This window comes from Anas acuta, chromosome 15 (assembly GCF_963932015.1).
Source record: "Anas acuta chromosome 15, bAnaAcu1.1, whole genome shotgun sequence".
NCBI lineage: Eukaryota > Metazoa > Chordata > Aves > Anseriformes > Anatidae > Anas > Anas acuta.
Window position 1 is genome coordinate 14,872,353 of NC_088993.1, and position 21,095 is coordinate 14,893,447.

General features: G+C 40.6%; 1 protein-coding gene across 4 annotated transcripts in view; it reads right to left on the reverse strand.

Moving 5' to 3' along the window:
* Nucleotides 1-21,095, reverse strand: part of SMURF1 (SMAD specific E3 ubiquitin protein ligase 1) — a 45,942-nt gene that overhangs the window by 3,892 nt on the left and 20,955 nt on the right. Inside the window, exons 2-17 of one of the 4 annotated variants that reach the window (XM_068699997.1) lie at nucleotides 16,562-16,600; nucleotides 15,796-15,904; nucleotides 15,052-15,185; nucleotides 14,867-14,932; nucleotides 13,916-13,991; nucleotides 13,319-13,557; nucleotides 12,435-12,519; nucleotides 9,997-10,143; nucleotides 8,420-8,624; nucleotides 7,626-7,729; nucleotides 5,791-5,905; nucleotides 4,635-4,813; nucleotides 3,624-3,761; nucleotides 3,127-3,247; nucleotides 1,415-1,616; nucleotides 515-590 (exon numbers count right to left, since the gene is read on the reverse strand). In XM_068699997.1, coding sequence (XP_068556098.1) covers nucleotides 515-590; nucleotides 1,415-1,616; nucleotides 3,127-3,247; nucleotides 3,624-3,761; nucleotides 4,635-4,813; nucleotides 5,791-5,905; nucleotides 7,626-7,729; nucleotides 8,420-8,624; nucleotides 9,997-10,143; nucleotides 12,435-12,519; nucleotides 13,319-13,557; nucleotides 13,916-13,991; nucleotides 14,867-14,932; nucleotides 15,052-15,185; nucleotides 15,796-15,904; nucleotides 16,562-16,600 — 2,035 coding nt within the window. Of the gene's footprint in view, nucleotides 1-514; nucleotides 600-1,414; nucleotides 1,617-3,126; nucleotides 3,248-3,623; nucleotides 3,762-4,634; nucleotides 4,814-5,790; nucleotides 5,906-7,625; nucleotides 7,730-8,419; nucleotides 8,625-9,996; nucleotides 10,144-12,434; nucleotides 12,520-13,318; nucleotides 13,573-13,915; nucleotides 13,992-14,866; nucleotides 14,933-15,051; nucleotides 15,186-15,795; nucleotides 15,905-16,561; nucleotides 16,601-21,095 lie in introns of all 4 variants that reach the window. The other 3 variants (XM_068699996.1, XM_068699995.1, XM_068699994.1) reach the window with 3 other exon arrangements.

Below are 21,095 nucleotides of genomic sequence, written 5' to 3' on the forward strand. Positions count from 1 at the left end.
CACTTACCAGGGCTGCATTTGGGAGGAGACAGGTGGCCGATGCAGGAGACTTGCAAATAAAGCAAGCCATCAGGCAGGCCTCCTCCCTGCTCTGCCTGCATATAATCTGTGCCTCTGCTGAAATGATTTCCTGTCCCTGATAGAGTGAGATTTCTGTACGAGAGCTTAGTTCTGTGCTTATACTGTACCAATAGCACACACATCCTACATTTTATATCTGAAAACTATTCACTGTAATCCTAAACATGTGGAACTACGCATCTCACTATTGCAGCTAATCAACCTTGGGATAAACAAAACCCACAGATATTACAGAAAACGTAAATCAAGCTAGAACAGAAGTCAATTATTTTGCTGGCTGCAGAGTGCAGATATTTCCAAGCTAGCAGAACACACTTGGATTCATCTAGACACATCACGTGGATTAATCCACAGCCAGGACCGACAGAGATGACTACTTTAAACCAAAACAACGAGAAAGCAAGTACTGACAAACAAAGTGTTTTCATCTTACCAAGTGTGGGCTTTTGGAAGGTTGTCTGTGTTTGCATCTATTAAATGGATGGTAAACAGTCTGGGGCCTGCAGCGCCTGTAGAACCTTACAAACAGACATTCTAGTTAATGCACTTCAAAAAAAACTCATTCGTGTACACGCATTTTGCTACTTACAAAAAGGAAAGTGAGAAAAATTACAGTTCCAGATGCAAGTACAAGTATGTTATATGACTAAATCTATAGGTCAGATCTGCAGCTAGTGAAGAGACAACAGAAGTGATGGGGTTCTTAATGACAATAAACTTGCAGCCTTCTGTTTTGGAAGGCAGCTAAATTTCACATCAACAACGTTGCACTTTCAGAAATGAGGAGACTCAAGTGCAAGCAGACTTTCCGTGCAAAACAGAACTATGCATTTTAATTCTGAAGATCAGCTTACTGACAGCAAACAGTTGGAACGCTATCAGGAGAATCTCAACAGCCTAAAACACTGCCACCTTTCCTGGTGACAAATATTCCAATTTTCAGAAACTTACTTTAAAGTTTTTACTTTAAAGCATTGTTTGCTGTCAAACAATGAAGGAAACACACTTTTCACTTAAAAGAGTTGTTCAGCTCTATAATCATGTGCATGCTAGCTAACATCAGTCCAGAAAGTTGTAAGAGACTGATAAGCTAATATTGACAGCAGTCTAAGTGCTATATGATGACAGATTTTCCAGCTTGTTTCACTATCAGCAAAACAACTAAAGTGGTCACCATCAGCTGCTGACAAATGTAAAACTGCTCTTGGGATCAAAAGTTTGTAAGTAATTGAGTTATCCAGTAACACGCTGATATTCTACAAGGGCCTAGTAAATACCAGACGATTTTTATCTTTCTCCCACCACACATTAACTCGGCCTCCACATCAGTCACCTTGTAAAGCCTTGAAACCTTGAAGTGGGACACGCGTTGAACCCGTCACAAACTGCAACAGCCTTGCCCTTCTTTCTTCATCAAATGTTTCGACTGCTTGCCAGAACCACTTCACAATATTGCTATCTGCCATGCAGTGCTTTAGACGTGTGTTTGACTTCCAGTCATTCAGGTCTATCTTATCCAGGCCTCCTATGATTAGCTGTTAAAGGATTAGGAAATGCTTTAACATTCAAAGCCGGTGCAGGTTTTCAGCTATAAAAACATACATCAAGCTATTTCACAAAGGCCAGCATTCTTAACACACTTGAGGCACCTTTTTGGTACACAGTAACGCTCCAAAACAGTTTAGAACAGGAAGTAAATCTCTCCAGTTAACCTGCAACGAAACTGAGGCTGAGGATTACACTTACCAGAACTGACATTTTCACAGGAAACCAGACTTAAAGGCCCATTCAAGACCTGCTTTTAAAATCGATCCTACCTGGAAAGTACAGCCAATCTTTATGAGAGTGCAGCAGAGACTTGGAAGAAGGCATGCCATCTGTTGAGCTACACACATCATCTCCCTGATTTGGGTTTGTCATAGAAGTGCTAATAACCAACTATGAGAAAATCCTGCTCAGTTTCTGGCAACATCCTAGCTGGTCTGTTGTCCCAGAACCGACCACAACCTACAAAAACTTTGCATATATTTTTCTCATGTCTTTTGTGAGATCCTCTGACAAAGACTGGATGTATTAGTTCAGTCTCTCTTCCAGATGAAACCAGGTTGCAAAATACCGTAAAAGGAAGTCACTGTTGGCCACGAATCTAGCCAGCTACCCTGGCAACAACAAATAAATGGCATACAGAAGACATCATCACTCAAAACAAAACGTGTGTCATATTCTAAGTTTCCCATAGTATCTCATATCGAGAATCACATTTCTGAGAGCTACCATTTAGCAGCTGTCTTTTTGTGCCACCAAGATAGCACCCACTTAGATTAATTTAGATTATTAGGGTAGTTGTGACTATCCTAACTTAGACCTCACTGAAATATTTAATGGATTTTTAATCTGCCTTTTCAAACAGCTAGTACAGGGAGTACAGTAACTTTGTGATTAACTGGTATGCAAAAACCACCAGCATGAAGCTATTTCTTCCAATACCCCAAAATGGTCCACATTCCACAAGACACCTTCTTTATTAAAAAACAACAGATGGAAAAAGGCTATAATAAGAGTTATTTGAAGGAGTAGTATTCTATACCTCAGGATTACATGTGAAAATAACTCTGGTTCTTTTCTACACACTCTAACATTTGTCTTACCCACTGGAAACCATGCCCTGCGTGCATATAGGAACAGCCACGTATTAAAACAGTTACTGAAGAAAACAAGTTCTGGGGTAGATAACAGGTTAGGTCTTGCCAACAATTCCTCAGCCTTTCAGTACTCCCTCTCTGCCCAGACCACCTGCTTTGAGCATTAGTCCTTGGTTACACAACACGAGGTGTTTGTCTTTCCCTTTTTAAGTAGCCCTCTCACTAACGCTAACCCAAAGAATGTCTAGAATAAAACAAAAAACGTTTAGTTAAATAAATACACAGCTTTTTGGTATGCAAGCTATAATTGCGCCGTTAAATTCATTTGTTCATTTTTTAAAGGTCAGTGCTTTGTTGATCTTAAAAATTAAAAAATAATATTCCAAGTGGATAATATATATACCTCAAGTTCCTTCTGGTCAAAAGGCTTGAGGAGATGTTGAGGAATAAGTTCATTAAAACCTTTCTGCAGAGCCAAGAACTGTGCCTCTATTCCTCTCATAAATCGCCAGTTTACATATAACCTGGGGGAAGAAAAAAAAAAGTCAGGGATGAAAGCTAGATGGCATTGGGTTTTTTATAGCAGAGCTGGAAAAAGCTCATTTTACAGACCAACTAGCTTTAATAAACGCATTTTGTTTTATGAAAGAAGTGCTTATTAGTTCCTTTTTCCATCAACAATTAATTATTGCACCATCAACAGAAAACACAAAGTACAATTCACAACCTTCATCTTCCCAGGTCTTACAATAGCACATTGTGTGAAAACACTCACGTAATTTATGAGTCAGGTATTTCCCTTTAAAATACCCATTCCATTAGTTTCACTATATAAAAAAAAAAAGTGTTCACTACTTTCTTTCTACTACATTTGCAGGAAATATTTTTGTTTTGCAATACCTGACATATTCTTTCTTGTTCTCTTCTGTCACTGGAATATTCCTGCCATTTGGTTTGAGTTCATGCTGTAAAATCCGCCCAAAAGCATTGTGCTCCACACAAAAAGTGTGGTCCAGAACTGGGGTGATATCATTCTCTCTAGCAAATGAAAAATGGAAGGTAAACTTAGCATTTTTGATACTTTGATAACTCTCTGTGCTGATGCTCACATATTTTTTATCTGAACGCTGAGACAGTCTTCAGGATAAACCTAGCAACTACCCATCTGCATTTCACACCACTAGAGCAGTACTGCCACGATCATCAGTTTTTGTATAGCTTAATGCATGCTGAAAGAGCCTGACCAGGCATGTCATTGTCACTCTTCTAATTTTAGTAGTGCTCAGGATAATGAATAAATGATTAAATCCTATACATGCACACATGTGCACAGTAATAAACCAATTTGCTGCCGTGTGTTGGTGTGAAGCACAGAAGAGGTTGCATTCAATGAATGTGGACAACATGCCAATAACTTAAAATATAAAATTTAAACCAGCATTTGTGAAAATAGAGACAATACAAAGCAGTGCTGAAGAGCCCCAAAGCTACAAATAATGATGAATTTTGTTCTGAACTGTAAATGTAGAGAAGTTGAAATTAATTCCACTTATTTCCTTTTTAATCAAAATTGGTAATTGAGCCACATTTTCTTCTGAACAAAGATTGTACTTCCTCAGAACTCTGTTCTGAGTTTGGATTTTGGAACTGTAGCATTCTACCACACCCATGTAACACAATGAGTTAGAACCTAATTTGCTGCAAGGAGGGCTAACAAAGAGTTCTGCGTGAGACTCTCCCTCACTTATGTTGAGCTTTTTGACATAGAAACAGTTATTTGGTAATTTTGTACAGCTCTCCCCCCATGACAAGATCTTTGTGAGAGTTTTCCATAAAGCACTCTCTCACTACTGCCAGCACACCCTGCCCCATCTCCTCCACAGCAAGGCAACTGATAAATACAGTACTTACAAAATCCAGACTAAACTTTTGTGTAGTTCTGGGTCAACAGATTCCAGATCAGAGAGCTGAATGGGTTTCCCCAGAAGCTGTTTGTAAAAGGGAACTGTGAAACCCCCGTTAATATAGTGTCCATGGAACACAGCCAAACCCATTATCCGACCAACAAAATGGAAATAAGACAAATGGTCCTGCAGGGAGAGGAGAGAAAAATCAGGCAGCAGGAAGACACTCCAACACTGACATCTTGTGGCTACAGAAGTGCAAGTTATCCGCAACCCTCTGGGCACAAGGAGCCACCATTTTTCCTCGTAACATAACCAGGAACAGAAGCATTTAATAATTAAACATCTCAAACAAGTGTCTGCGCGTTACCTAATAAATTGGATGCAAGTCTTCTATACCTCACAAACAGCAAAATTCAGAGAAAGCAAATCCCCATGAAAGCACTGGAATCCAAAAATATATGACAATTCCAAGCAAATTAGTTCATTCTTTGCTTAACAACCAAAATGTTTGTGCTTACTCTTGAGGCAGCAGGGCATGTGCTTGTTTCATTCACGTGTCTTTTACATTACTCATATGCCTCAGTTTTCAAATTAGTTTAAGTTCTATCTCCCGTTTATCTCCCCCATCTCACGCAGAAAATTAATCATGTCAGGAAAAAATCCCCCATGCTAGTATAGAATCGCTGCTCCTTTTATGTTCTGCATCAATACAAGTTCTCCAATAAGGGAAAAAAGAGAAAGCACAGCAGCTTATTGCAAAAGGGCAAGCAAGACTTATGAGCCCCTACAGTCATGAAGTGAACACTGCTCGTAATGCAAGGATGTTTACACAACCATCTGCATGTAAAGCAATGAACATTTTTACCTACACATATCATATCAGAATCAATGTGCAGCCCCATCCAGTACCGAGGAGTCTCAAATGACAACCTAAAGAATTCAGATACTTCAGATCTCATAGGAGATCTGCTATCTCATGTTTTATATTTCTGTACAACCCCCTCTCTTCTGCGCTATGTCAATATAAGATTTGTTAACACATCCTTACCCCTCTTCACTGTCTGTTTACACTCTTGGTGTGAAAAGACAGCTGTAACGAAAGCCTGCAAGGGACGAATGATCTCTTAAAGCAGGTACGTTGCTCAGAAGTCAATACTTACAGGATTGATAGAAGAGTCTGGATTGATTTGCAGCATGTAAATATTATCTGTAGAGTACTGGAAGAGTCCATAATATGGATTCAACATTTCATGGCACAGTAAATACAACCATTCTCTGAAAAAAAAATAAAATTAAAAAAAATGGTATTTTATAAAGGAGAGCAGCAATCAACTTAAGTTTGAGACAACACAGTTATTGTGCATCATCAACAGAGTTATCAGATACAAGTTTCTTATTTCTAATCAAATCATTTTGTACTGCCCTCCATTTGCAGACCAAAGAGGTATGCTTAGAAAGCTATCAAGTGACTTACTTCACTCACAGGCAGCCTGGTTTAGTTTGTAAGTACTGAAGGAATTAACATCCATTAGCATAGTTAGTAAGCGATTAGGCAATACCATCATATTCCTCACCTGAAAGAGGCATACTTAAACAAATCGAATCTGAACAATATCCATTTCAAAGACAAACAAATATTTTTACAGAATTTGAATATTTGGAGGCTAAAGAGGCCTGACCCTCCACAACCTGAATATTGCAGAGAAAAACTGTTGCTTAAAACCAGTTCACTCACTAGAGGTCTTTTTAAAAAAGCTGTTTTTCTGCAAATACATGACTAGAGAATCTCTGCTTTCATCAAAAAATTCAGAAGGGGCAGAGACCAAACCCATTAAAAGAAGACAGGTCTGGTAAATTCTCCTCTCATCTCAGTAACATACAAGGACCAGAACTGAACAAAAGCTGTTTTTGACCTCCCTGCTTCCCATGACAAACACTCCTTTCTTATTAAATTTGGTAGAGAACACCCATTGCAGGTGCAAAATATTCTGAGAGAACTATGAATTTTAATGCTTTGAAGTGGAGCAGTACTAATTTCAAAGAGTCTCTTCCAGCCAGTGAGCGATTATGAAAGACATCAGGGAAATACAGACATCAACAGTGAAGACCCTCAAGGTTGCCTCGTGTAAGGCAGCTCAGAACGTTCCAACTTCTTTCCTTTGTCCAGCCATAGGTTGCTGGGCAATGCAGCTTTTGTGGCTTTGAAAAATCCCTTATTGAATTTATGTGATGCATCTCAGCCACTGCACAGATGAGCATTCTGGCACTGATGTTACAATCGACTCCAGAACTGCTGTGGCTCTTAAGGAATTACTATTTTTAACAGGCAGGCAAGTCTGACCCAAAACTTTAGCCTTTGTTTAGGATTAGTTCATCTTGACTACTGCTCCAACAGATCAGGACTCTCTTGAATACGTCTTATAGATTAAAAAAGAAGCCCCATTGTCTTGGAATCCTTTCACCAAAAATAAGATGTGTAGTTAACAAAACTTGTACTCGGGTTTGGATTTTACTTCAGAGTCTGTATGCTTCTTGACAGACCTTGCAATTTTAGCTGATCTCACTTTCACTGCTGAAACTGCATCATGTTGCTGAGACCAGCATTTTCTACAGCAAGATCAATAGCCTACCCTAAACGAGCCTCCTACAATCACCAGGTAATGGTGATGAAAACAGATTCTTTATGAGGAAGAGGAGAAATTGAAACAATTCAATCTAGTGTTAACTCCAGTAGCATTCCCAAATCCAAAGCATACCAAATCATTCAGTATGAGCCTTTGACAGCACGAGAGCTGCAGGACAACTGTTAAGTCACACGCCTTCACTTTCCAATCTACCCTGGAACAAAGACTGAACCCAAGACCAGTATCTATAAATAAGATCACCAAAAACTTGCATATACTATTAACAGATCATTTGAAAGGGAATATCAGCCACAGGTCACTTTAAGGACAATTTTACAGTTAAAAAGTGCCAAACAAACCCAAAATCTCACCTTGCTACTCCTCCATAATCCAGGCCTTCCTCTCCTCGAAATTTTACCATGAGCCTCTTTTTCAAGTCCTTTGGTCTCATCTTCATTATCTGACGGTAGGATTCCTGTACGTGTGTATAGGTATATATAAATATATAATTTTTCAAAAAACAGATTACACATTTTATTTCCTTTCTATAATTAAACTCTACTAAGAAGTATTAGTATAATAATATCTGGATTGTTACTCAGCTACAGAAAACATTCTGTTAAAGGGCTAATCTAAAGCACATTCCAATGACAAATCTAATATTTGTTAGTATAAAGTCCACCGAATATTTAATTCCCTTTTGCTACACAAAGGTGCTTAGAAAGTAATCCAATCCAAGAACAGGAGAATTCCCAATCACAGTCACCTTTTACATGCCTAAATATACAAGTTATAACAGCAAGCCTACAGATGCCCTTCAACTGCTGCCATTTCTAAATGAAAAAGAATGATCATATTTGTCCGTAAAACCCTTGTGAAGTGTATGCAATTTAGCTCTCCTTTTGTAAGGTGCATGAGTTTTAGCAACTGAAATTTTGTATTGGCAAAAGAGTACAAAAGCAATCTGTACTCTGAATTCGTTCTTACCAACTCCCATGTCAAACCCCATTCCTTTAGTTTCGTATTGTATCAGAGCTTGGTTAACTCATTTGATGCTATCAGATTCACCAATTCTCTGATTAAACAAAACCTGATGTAATGAAAGATCCATTTTATTTATCTCTTGAACGACAAAAGCTGCTATTAGTAGTAAAGAGTCAAATACCTCAAATATTTCCTCTCTGGACACTTCAATGCGACAGTGACCAGCCTGCGGTTGCTGAAGAGAGAGCTCATGTCTAAGAACTTTCAATTTTTGTACCAAGTCTCTTTCATATCTCTGTGCAGGCAATTCCTCACCGTCTTCTAGTGACCCCTCATTTGGAGCTGGCAGAGGCTGCTGGCTGGGCTCTTTTAGCTGGCATTGATGGCTTTGAAAGAAAAGCAAAATATTTATTCTAGAAGCATAACAATAAGGAAGCTGTAAAAGCAGCAGTAGAAAGAACTCATCAAGCTTCTCTAGGAGCAACTCAGAGTAAAACGTATATTCAGGTGGGTAATGTCTATAACATCACTACCTAACATTCAGGGATATAAGGGATATAGACTTTTACAATAGTCAAGAGTTTCAGCAATTTCCAGCTAAGGTTTTTCTTTTTTTTTTTTTTTTTCCTTTTTTTTTTTTAATGGTAATACGCTGCAGAAGGCATTCTCTGTTACTATGGAGCAAGATCACTGAATGCTGACTGAACAGTAATTAAAGACTTCGTGGTATTTCTCCCATATGGAGACAACTTTCAAGAGTGTAACATGAAAAGAGATCTCTAACACAACAACAGCTTTATAAATGGAACCACCTAACAACTGCTATGAACTTTTTTTTCCAGCTCCACCCAAAATAAGGCTGGGGATTACTGATGCAGTCAAAAGAATTGCATCTATGGTTATTAGAAGAGAAAGAAATACTTGTCCCAAATAGATGCAACTTCATATATTCAACTATCCTTATCCACCAGGGATTTATTTGGGTTGCAGATCAATTTTTTTTCTTTGATTGATTGGTTTTTGTTGTTTTGTTTGTGTTTTGTTTTGATCCAGAGATTCCACAGCTGGCTTGAAGCACAGACAACTCAGATCCACAAAAAATTCTTAGCTCAGGCACAAGCACTGTCAGACTGCTTCCAGGGTCATGTCTGTAACAGTTCAGCTGCTATTGTGTGATGCAGAGCTTGAACTTATTAAATCCTGCTAAACCCAGGCTGGCTGTGCACAGCACCAGGCAACCAGACTGCGGCTGGCTTTATATTTCTGTTGTCTGGAGCTCAAGGAAGCACAAAGCCAGTTCAGGTCTAGCAGAGCTAGCACAGAGCTAGAAGAGCTGTCAGAGAGACATGAGCTGACTGCTGTGGAACTGCCTAGCAGAACCCCTACCCTGCACCCCAGAATTTCTAGAACTGCCTATTTGCTCCAGCAGAATGTAGTCCCACTTTGCCAAACTAGCTTAAAAGATAAGAATCGTGTCAAAATACGCAAGCCATCCCTTAAACGTGACTGCAAATGATAATAAAAACATTTTTGAAGAGTCTTTCCATGAAGGTTAGCCAAAACCAATGCTGACAACCAATATTCAGACCGGCTAGACCCACACAGGAACCTACCTCCTTCCATCTGTTCCCCGATATCATTATTACATGTTTTTTTTTCAGCCCTTCATGATTCACAGACTGCAGTTAAAATTGTACAAAAATAAATGGTTTAAGAATCCAAACTTGAGGTGAGTTATTTATCATACAAGGTTCTTACTTCATGATGTGATGTAGTCGTGGATCTGTGAATTGTGTGGTTCTGTTGTTATGATCTACAAAATATATTCTTCCTGAAACTGTACTTCTAACTTCCCAGCCTGGAGGCAAAGGTCCTAGTTCATCACAATTCACACTGTTAAGGTCTCTAAGGAGAAAAGTAAACAAAGTTAAAGCACTTCTGAAGTTGAGATGAAACCAATTACACTCAGGGGATGGGGCGGGGGAATGCATTTGGTGCTCAGTGATTCTAGCTATGAAAGTCTTGGTAGGAAGGTGAGAATAGCTGTTTTAATGTTGCCTTTTTAGAATCCTCAGTCTAAGCAGTGCAACTCCTTATGTCTGTCCTTTTAAGTCTTTGAAAGTAAGAAAGCCATGCAGCTTAGAAGTAACTTCAATATGCAATGTAGTCATTCAGGTGATGACAGGGCTTCTCAGGGCTATAAAAGGAGGAAGAGTCTTTTTTTTCCATAGAAAAAAAAATTAAAGAAAAAATCCTATTAACACCAGGATGATGGATGTGCAGAAAACCCAACAATTAATCAAAGGTCTCCACACCAACCACTCAACACCAGGTCCCAAAGATCTCAACACCAAATGCCCAAAAGGTCAAGAAGCCAAGACAGCCAAACACTAGGACCACTTAAAAAGAAAAAATCACCTCCTTAATCAGCAAGGTTAGAATCCTAAGTATTTGACCAAGAAATCATCCAGAGTAAGGCTTTAGTGACATATTCACCTCTTTCATCCCAGATAGCTTTAACGTATCTTTCTTTCTAAGTGCTGCTAAAGGTAGTCACTCACTTGCAGGTAGCACAGTAACATGTGAATTCAATGTATGGGATGTACTTAGAGAATTTAAAATGTTTAAGACCCCTGACACCTAATGCGGTAAAACCGAAGAATGGCAAGAAAAGGAAAGAGAGAAACTTGAAGATTATTGTTTAGACAGAAAAGCTGTTGTTAAGCAAAATATTCTCTAGACAGCTGACATGGATTCATCTATTACCCAGGGTTGAAGACATCACTCTGTAGATTTCCTTACCTAAATCTAACCACCCAGCATCAGCATAAGCAAGTAAACTGAGAGGCTTCAGCAAAGGTAGAAACACTTTGTACATCAAAGGCTTCATTACTGTCAGAGTGAGTATAAGCCAGCAGGGGGTACACAGGGAGACAGACAAGCCTTTGTTAGGCTCCTTAAAAGAAGATTATAGTTGTAACCATTTGTTTCAATCAGCTGTGCATCTGAAAGTACTTTAGAGATCTGATTACATCAAGTTTTAACCTACATCTGTGCTAGATGCCAAGGTTAGGGTTTTGCACTGTAACTAGTAAAGAAAAGCCACCTTTAACTGAAATAAAACACGCGACCTGTGACGCACAAGAAACCATTGTGTCCACTTATTTGCTGGTCCCAAAAATCTAAGATTTGTATAGAAAAGAAGCAATAACTTTTGTTAGGCATCACTTGAACAAGAGACACGGCTTTGGGCACGCAAGCCTGCTGTGAGTGACACAAATGAGCACTGTCATTTCTTCTTCCAACTACATCAGCTAATCTAACATCAGCTATTTTCTCTCTCTCTCTAAACCTTATTTCTCATATCCTCCCCCTACACTGTTATTATATCAATGCTTTTGCCTACACTGCTTTATATAATTTTTCTAATATCCTGTATCACGCTGGTGTATTATGCAGCCAGCACAGCAGATGAAGAGTTACAAACTTTGTGTTTTACCAGGAATCTGGTGTGCAGGTGGCCCAGTGAAACAGCCCAGACTCAGAGCCCCTCAAGGAAGAGAGCCAGACCTTAGTCACAAAGACCTGGATTAACTGCAGGTTAAGTTTTAAAGAGGCTTTACTAAATTAATCATGTGGAGGATTCAAATTTTCTAGCTGCAAATCATTGGTCTGAAGCACAAAAACCCCAACGCTATTTCAAGTTTCAAGATGAGAAGTGATCTCTGTTTCAGTTATACAGGAGTGGGCACTATTGTATGAGAAGCTGCAAATTCAATACTCAGGAAGCAATGGCTTTAAGGCAGTGGTCACCTTTTTCTTTAATGTACAGTTCAAACTGGTTTTGGACAAAGTTTGGGTTAGATTCAGAAATCTGTAACTTTAAAAAAAAAAAAAAAAAAAGGAAGCCACATGGACATTTTGGGAAGAATTTGTCAAATGGGAATTCCCAAAGGACTACACAGATTTTTCCTTTGTTTTGCATGATTCACACGTAAATAATTTTCAAAAAGTCATCTTTAATGTATGGTGAAAAGCTAACTGGAGAGGTCACAAATTATTCCTCTGCTCTCACCTCTCCCTTTAAATTTAGATAGTCCATTTTACACATTTTTGCTCTTTAAGATTCAGCTCACTTCCGTACACACACACACACAATTCCCCCCAACGATGAGTTTGCAACTATAAATACATACCTTGGTATCCTAGGGTCATGCCATGTGCTAACTCCAGTCTGTGTGTGCAAAAAATAAACCTGTCCCTGTACTGTTGTTCTTTGTTCTGCAAAAAGAGAGAAAAGATTAGTGTAAATTACAAATCTGAAATAAACAACCCTGAGTAACAGTTTGTTTGAAACTATTAGTGTGTACTGTCTTTCTGTCAGCACTAGGAGAAAGCACTTGAGCCATCCCACCTGATGTCTTGCAGCATGGACTACTTTGTCTTTAAACGCTGTCTTCACAAATTTACTTGACTACACATTTCAATAATCCTTTTCAAACTCACAAATCCTGGCACCAACATGTTTCAGTTTGTATTTTTAGATTTTCAGACAACCCAAACCCCCAAACTGGATTTCTTTCCTCCTAGATTTGGCGTGCTCTTTTCTGAGCTTTAAATTCCCCTTAATCTTATCCTTCCTAATCTTCTGTACTACTGGCTTCTTTGTTGCTTTTATATTTTCCCGATCTTTTCTCAAACGTGGGCTCAAACTTACACGACATGCCAAGGGGGAAGGAAAAAAATAGCATTACTGCTCTAGTTTAAAGAGCTCTTTACATTCGTTCTCCCTAGATACACAGCCAAGATTAGCAGTGAATTTTCTATAACAGCATCATACCACAAACTCATGTTTAATTCACCATCAACCCCTCAGTGTATCCTGGAGTAGGCAACTGCTAATTAGACACTCTCAGACTTGCATCTGCACTGTTTAGTTCCTTTTCCAAAATGCAGACCATTAGATGCACACACATACTGCATGTCCCGACAGGCAAACCACATCTGTATGTTAAAAGGGGAGATTTTTGCTCTGAAGTCTTTTGAAAACCAAAATTTAATAGTTCTGGAGAACTCTTACCATAGCCTTCTGGTAGGTCAGGAGACTGGTGACCATGGGGTCTGTTCTGAGGTGTCTGTACATGACCTCTGACTTCAGGAGTCCGAAGTCGCTGTGCCTGAAGCCTCTGATCTTGACTGGGGGACTCTACAAAGCGACAATTGCCTCCACCAGCAGCCCCGGTAGTGTCTGTGTATGGTGCTGGCTCCTCCATAAAACAGCTCAGTGGCCTTCCCGGTCCGGAATCTTCATAAACCGTTCTGAAAATGGGGAAACTTCAAGAGTTTCCATCACAAAGAAGTGAATGCAGAAATAACTTTTTCTCTATCTGTTACTTCAAGTACCACAACTTCAAACACAGGATATGACACTAACATTTTTACACGCCAAATTTCTTAGCTAAACAGAAATGCCATAAGCACTGGTAACAAGAAATATCAAGTCCAAGCCAGTTTAGCATATTTTCTTCAAATAAGTATTCAGCTATAACCTTACTACCTGTTACGTATTCCCAGACAAGATATTAGTCACACTACTATTTAATATTTTGAGCGTTCCTTATATTCTTCCCATATATAAACTGTTTTTCTAATTAAGTGTAAAGAAAGCAATTCTTACCCTTCATTCTCCAAAAGCCCTCTGCAGTCTACTACAGAACCTCCTGTGCCTATTCTGTCCCGTGTCTGTAAACTGACTGAAATAAAAACCAAACACAAGTTAATAATAAAAGAACAATTGTTCCCTAAACAATAACAGCAACCACTGCACAACCCACATTTATAGAGGGTAAAATATTAAGGAACACTAAATCTTAGTACGCATGAGAGCACACCACTTACCACAACCCCTTCTATAGCCCTAAAGCATTATTCATTTAAAAAAAGGGAGAAAAGAAACCAGAGGCATCACATCATCAGAACTTAAGCTGAGTCTATTTCTGTAAATATCAAACATGCCAGGTTCTACATCTGCATTTCATGAGGATTCAGAAAGGTTAGCTAGAAAGAAACAGCTCGCCACTAGATGTCATCGTTACGGTTAGAATTTAGGCTTTGCCAAACATTCATGGGCTTGGGTTTGATGCAGGGGAGAGGCACCGCAGTGTGGTAAAATGGGTTAAGTTAGGCGTACAACTAGCATTGCTGAAATTTGGAAAGGGGTTACATGAGCCAACGATCAAGAATGGTATTAAAACTGCAATTCACAACATTTCTTCTACCTCCTTTAGGTCCTCTTTTCCAGGTAACATTCTGTTTGCCTGTCACCTCCATCCCAATACAATCATTTTTTCAGACCATTCACCCTTCCAGAGCTGCATTAGAAACCTTGCCAAATGCACTCCCTATTTTTAATATTGTTTCCCATTATCTAATGAGAGAAACCAAACTGCTATGTAGGAGGACAACAAAAAAAAAAATCATGTTATGCAATTTAATCCCATTAAAGTCTGAAGAAACAGCACAGAAAAGGCATTGAAGCAATGACTGGGGGTTTCTGTTTTTCATACAGCATTTGCCCATGTTCTGTATTTACCTAAGAAGATAAATGTTTAACCAAGAGCGTTCTTACCCACTATTTGGCCTCGTACAGCATCAGTATCTGTGGGATTTAGTTTGCATAGATCCAAACGCTGGTCTGCAAATGAGAATTGGAAACATCAACAAAACACTGAGGGGCTGGGGAACAACACTACCCACTACTCAAACACACGGCACTGAAGGCTCTTGGCTGTGCCAGGCAGGGACTGCTCTTACATCCAGTATCTTTTAGCCTGCTGATGGCATTGGAGAGGAGTCGGACACACCCCAGGAAGCCAGCTCCCTGTTTCTTGTGGATTTTTTTATGGTTCCATACGCTGATGGTTATGGAATCTGTCTTGCCAACGTATCTAGAAAAACACATATTGGAAGAGTAATTTTAGGGAAAAAAAATCTCCTTTTTACTCTACAGCATTTATGCTTTATTTGGTACAAATTCTGATACATTTTATTCCATTGGTCATGCTTCTTTATTATAAATGCAGAAGCGCTTAAGGCTGAAAAAGTGTTATTAATGAATTACTGTGCTATGATTTTACACAGCACATTAAATTGATATTTCTGCAGCACGAATTAACTACAGACAGCCTCATTAAAACCTATGCGTCAAGCTAATTAATGTACAAAATTTTTAAATTTATGTTTCTAGTATTTTGAAGAAAATAAATCACTACAACAAGGACAATCTTTTCTAAAAGCTGGGCTGCACTGCTCCAGTAGAGCTTGCTCTAAGCAGTTGCACTGTGTACCTAGCACACAGATGTTGCCACATTCAAACACGTAGAAGCAGGAGATGTAACCCTTTATTTGCAGCTCATTTTTTATTATTGCAAAAATTAGTCCTCCTCAGCAAATGCGATTCTTCTTGGCAACAAAAAATGAAGCTGCAGTGGCAATCCCTGCACTTCGTTTAACAGATAAATCTCAGAGTTTTTACTTATGACCTAAGTAATAACTCACAGATCATAATGCTGGTTCCATTTGGGGTCCAACGTGTTCTTCACAGTGTCAGTTGAATGGCACTGACCTGACCCATCAACAACTATTTTTGCAAATGGGTCAGGAAGTCCTGTGGAAGGGAAAAGGAGCCGTTAAGCTCGATGCTTTTTATTTTCTTTCTTCCTTTTGTTTTGTTTTGTTTCTCCCAATACAATGCTATTCTCAAGAAAGGAAAGGTGCCATTATCCTAAAACTATTTTAGTAAATCCAAACTGAGTTCCTAATTAAAGAACAAGGTACTTCTGCCCTACACATTGATAACTGCCATAAATTGTATAAGAACTTAGAAAACAAAAGGCTAAATGTGCTTAATTTAACACTGCTTAAGTGGCCCATGCATACAGAAAGTGGGCATTTCGATTCAGTCCTTAACATGACATTGAGACTCCAGTTGGACCCTTGGCAAGTTTTTTTGGTTGGCTGGTTTTTAACAATTACATCCCTATGAGATAGATGCTATTGGCAACCCTCAGAAAATTGTAAGTAGCAACCTGCTTGCAGTCTCATCAGCCAGACTTCCAACTTGAATTTGCAAGTCCTTGGTCTTTCCAAGGCTAGAGTCTGCATCACCCAAATACAATTCAGAGCAATGTGCATTTATGTAGTACTGCAAGCAGGGAACCACAGAACAAATCACATACACAAACGAGCCATGACAGTAATGCACAATCTGCAAATAAACCTGATTAATCAAGAGCAGAAAGTTACACAATTGGGGCATACTTACTGAAGAAATCTTTCTTTGCAAGATTCTTGGCACATAATACTGCAAAACAAAATACCAGATAAAGAAATGTTAAGACCATAAATAAAACCTTCCAGCAATCATACGAGTTACAACAGTACGTGACCTACACTCTTAAGGAAGCACAGATATTATATACAAGCGTTGTTTTCTTCACCTGTGATGGGAATTTAGGCTTACAGAAAGAAGAAAATCCTTTTGCTGCTTTTGTTCTATTGTTGCAAAGATTTAATGAATGTGCCATTGCATTAAAGCCAGCAAAGTCTCTATATTACATGCTCACACAAGTGCTAAAACAGAATTTTGCTGCCATTGTTTCAGAACCCACCCATTTTACAACGAGCACTACGCAGGTTTTGAACCAAGAAGGGTTCTGGGGCTCCTGGAGAAGACTTCTGTATGGAGTCCCATCAAAGGCTGCGCAACCTCCTGTTCTTTGCGTGCAAAAGGTTTGTGGTACCTTGTAAAAGAAAGCATCAGCGGCTGCTGTACCAGCCCAACACCTCACAAATACAGAAAGGTTTGGGGATGGGTATCACAGGACCTCATTCAGGAGAAAAAAAAAATACTGGGAAAAAAAAGCATCAAGTTTTTTTCCTTTGGAAGGGCCACAAACAAGACATCATTTCCCTTTCTCCAATTGGACTGAATAACCAAGTAGTTTAAGCAAAAATTAGATCAGGAATCTTGCATCCATCTCTCTTTCTATTAGGTCTGTTACCAGCTACAAGCCTCATTTTGCTTTTCAGTAAGGGCTGCTCGGTACGATCTCAGCAATTCAAGTTGCTCAGTATCCGCTGAACTCTTAGAGCAGGCCAGGAAAAGTCACCACAGAGCCAAAGATGAAAATATTAGAGCTATAACTTATCGAAAACTGGGAGAAAGAAAGAAAGAAGAAAGCAAGATTACAAAAGACCCAACTATCTTTGAGGTAGCCTCTTCCCCACCAAGTTCTGATGTTCCAGCACAAGAACAAATGCTCAGAAAACATCGAGACAGCCATGTCCCCCAAAATGTGGTAATTTTTTTTTATCATCATTTTTTGCACTTCTGAGGGAATTTCACCTCTCAACTCCAGAGCAACGCCCACCTGCTAAAATACCTGGCAGAATAAAATCTACCTTGTCTCACACGTCAACAGACCGAAGCCTTAACCCATAAGTTAAAATTAGTGTAAAAATACACAAATCTTTTGTTTTATCAATAATTAAAGCAGCTGCAAAAGGAAACTGTTGTTCCAAGGGATTAAAAATTCCGTACTTCTAACACCGACAAACCGCAGAATCGGAGAAAGCTCCTCTCAAGTATTCAATTTCAACAGCTGACCAAAACCAAGGAGGCTGAAGGACTACAGCGGTGTGATTTGAAATCAAACAGGATTACAGAATCACAGACCTCCGCTCTATAGATTAATTTCCTCTTCCTGTCCTGGGCGCTTTGCAAGAAAAAATACCAGAAAACCAAGGAACGAGTACAGGTAAAATCAGAACCTGAATTTTAAAGTCCCAGTGAGTGGTGGAGCTTCTCCTTTCTTAAATAACTCACTCCGTGTCCTATCCCCAGTTCTAAGAATCCATTATTAAGCTGGAAAAGCACGCCATCTGTAACAACCCGAGTACCGTCGGCCTTTATAATTATTCCATTTATTCTGTATTTCAGGTGTGCTCTCTAGAGCTAACCAGCAGCCCAAGTTTCATAAGCTATTATTGAAGAATTATATTCCGCATTTAATGCTTTTCCCTCTGCCACAGGCTTTCGGTCCGCAGTAGAGGAGCGCGGCTGCCAATTTTCCAGTTGCAGCCTGTGAAACCCTCAATTTCAGGTTGCAAAAATCATTACTCTTTCTAGTAAGAAAAACACTGCCCCAGCAGCTGGTAGCAGAAAGAAATCTTGATGGAGCTGTCTCTAGAAGCAGCCTGCCCAAGAGCGACTGGTGGCTTTGCTCTACTATTTGCACGTTAAACTTGCTATGGCAAAAATATTTCCAAGTGCCCTATCGCTTAAAAGCTACACAGTTCGAAATTCCAGTAGAGAAACGGGTGACAAAGGTCACCAACAGGACAATTGGGCACAAAACTGTGCCAGGAGCCAGGCTGAGAGCCCCTCCCTGCTCTGCAAAGCTGTGCTCGTGCCAGATTTACTTCTTAACCGCACTGCCTCCAACGGGACTTGTGCACGACTTTCTTCTAAGCCAGTATGGCTCCGTGTCAGCAGCAGGAATCTCCCCATGTGTGTTGCAAAGTTACAGAAGGCACCGATTCTCCTGCCTCGGTCATTTGCATTCTGCCTCCTGAACGCCAAGGGACTTGTTTCGGCTTGACACGGGATTTGTTTGGACGGCGCTGCGCATTGCCGCGCGGCGCTGGGGAGCTGCTTTTACAGGGCAGAGCCCCAGCACCGCTCAAACAATGTCTTCACGTCGAGATTATAATATTTATAAAGGGATGGGAATGTTTTTTTTTAAAGTACCTGACATTACTGAGATAATTTCAAAGGGTAAATTAGCCAGCCAGGGAAAAGCACTAGCGTGAAAGCGTATTTGGCAGGAGGTGAAGAAAGGACGAGCCGTAGACGGAGTCGGTATTCACCCTGGGGATGTCTTCGGCGCAGCCTGAGTGCGTGGAGCCGTGCCCGTGCCAGCCCCCGTTGTCCACCCAGCTCCCAGGGCAGGAGTGAATCACCTGCTGTGGCTCGGGAGGTGCTGCGGGAGGGCCTGCAGCCAGGGGCAGGAAGGACGGCGCGGCGGCACCGCTGCCTTCACAACCCGGGCTGAGAATTGCATCAGCAAGCTGCTGCTCCACCAGCAGGCCACCCATCCTTCTTCAGGAAGGAGGCCGAGGAAGAGAGCCTGGGCGAGGAACCATTTCAAACACCCTCAGCAGAGACAGGCCCAGGCTGCAAATCAAAGCTGGGGCGGGCAGGTTCCTCCTCCCGACTCGTCTGCGCCCAGAGCAGCCAAATCTGTGACTGGGCCGCGCTCGCTCGCCCTTTGCTCTGTGCTCTGAGTTAAAGCTAAGCAACTCCTTGCTCAAATTAAGCTTTTTTTTTTGCATGTGGATAGGAGCCGAGCCAACGACAGCATTCAATTAGCACTCGAGTCGATTCTGAAGACGAGACAAACCAGCACTGCGTCCACGTCGGCTGCAGGAGCGGGGGGAAGGTCATGCTGCAAGGCGCGGGCAGGCAAAGCTCCCAGTCAGCTTCGGCCTTCCTTTGATATTCCAGGTTAATCATTTGTGCCTGTACAAACACGCAGCTGGATTCCAGGATACATTCGTTTTATTTTCTGACAGAAAGTAAACACAAGGCCAGCGGGCTGGTGACGTAGAAAGGACTTGACTTAATATTTACTTCTGTGCAGACCATCTCGAATCATGGAGATACGCAGCGTGACCACGGAAAGCCCCACGGGCTGGCAGAGTGCTTGGAGGTGCAAGGAACGCCAAGGGAAAGCTTTCTTGGGAGCAGAGGGGAATAAGGATCCCATCGTAAAATGAAACTGAAGTTACTGCATACCACTGAAAATTAAAAAGGCTGCAAAATGCGATGCAAGCAGGCGATGGGAACGTGGCTGGTAACGCGTCGAAGCCTGCTGGGCTCTTTTGGCTCGCGGGGCTGGCAACCTGTGGGTCAGCTGGGGAGGGTCCCACACTGCCTGCTCCTCTCGGCGAGGCTCTTCCATCCTGAAAAGGGTGGCAGAAGACTGCACAGACAAATAACATGCTCCAAGTGTAAAAAAATAATCCCCCAGAAAGAAAAAAAGAGCGCGCATCAGCCATTTCCCGCATGCTGCTCCACCCCCCCGAGGCACCGCAGCCCACAATTAAAATCTTTGCTGGATGTGTTTTATGAGATCGCTTCTCGTCCGAACGGTTCGGTGCATTTTGTGTGGAAAATACTCCAAATACCACAAACCACCCCCCCTGAAACGCCTTTACGAGCGGCTCTACTTGGCGTCCCTATTCCCTGCACATAACCTTAAATGAGACTTCACTGCAGATAAACGTCTGGTTTTATTTCTACTACCAGACAACCCATGAAGGTTTTTAAGTGTTTTGTTTTTTTTTTAAGGCTGACAATCATTTATGTTTGATGGGGTACAAGAGGCAAGTTGAATGGAAAAGGAAAGATGGCTAAAGGCAGCAAGTGTGTAAAAATGTGGTTTCTTTGCAGCTAACCACATCACTGAGCTAAAACACCCCGTTTTATTCACATATCGAAGCTTAAGTTGTCACCACAAAGGCCAAGGTTTCTATTCTAGTCTTTTTCTTGTTTGCTTTAAGAATACTTTTGGTCTTCCTCTCTGTCTGCAACGCAGAAACCCACAGACTGCTTTAACTTCTCAGTAACCGAGCCTGAACCGCTGCCGTGCCTAACGCCCAGAAACAACCCCAAGCCTTATGTTACGTTTGCAAAACAGAGCAATTACCTGTACTGAACTCATTTTACAGACACAGATGCATGGATGTGCACACCAAGCTGCTTTCATTACTGATCTCGGTATCATGGTGCCAAG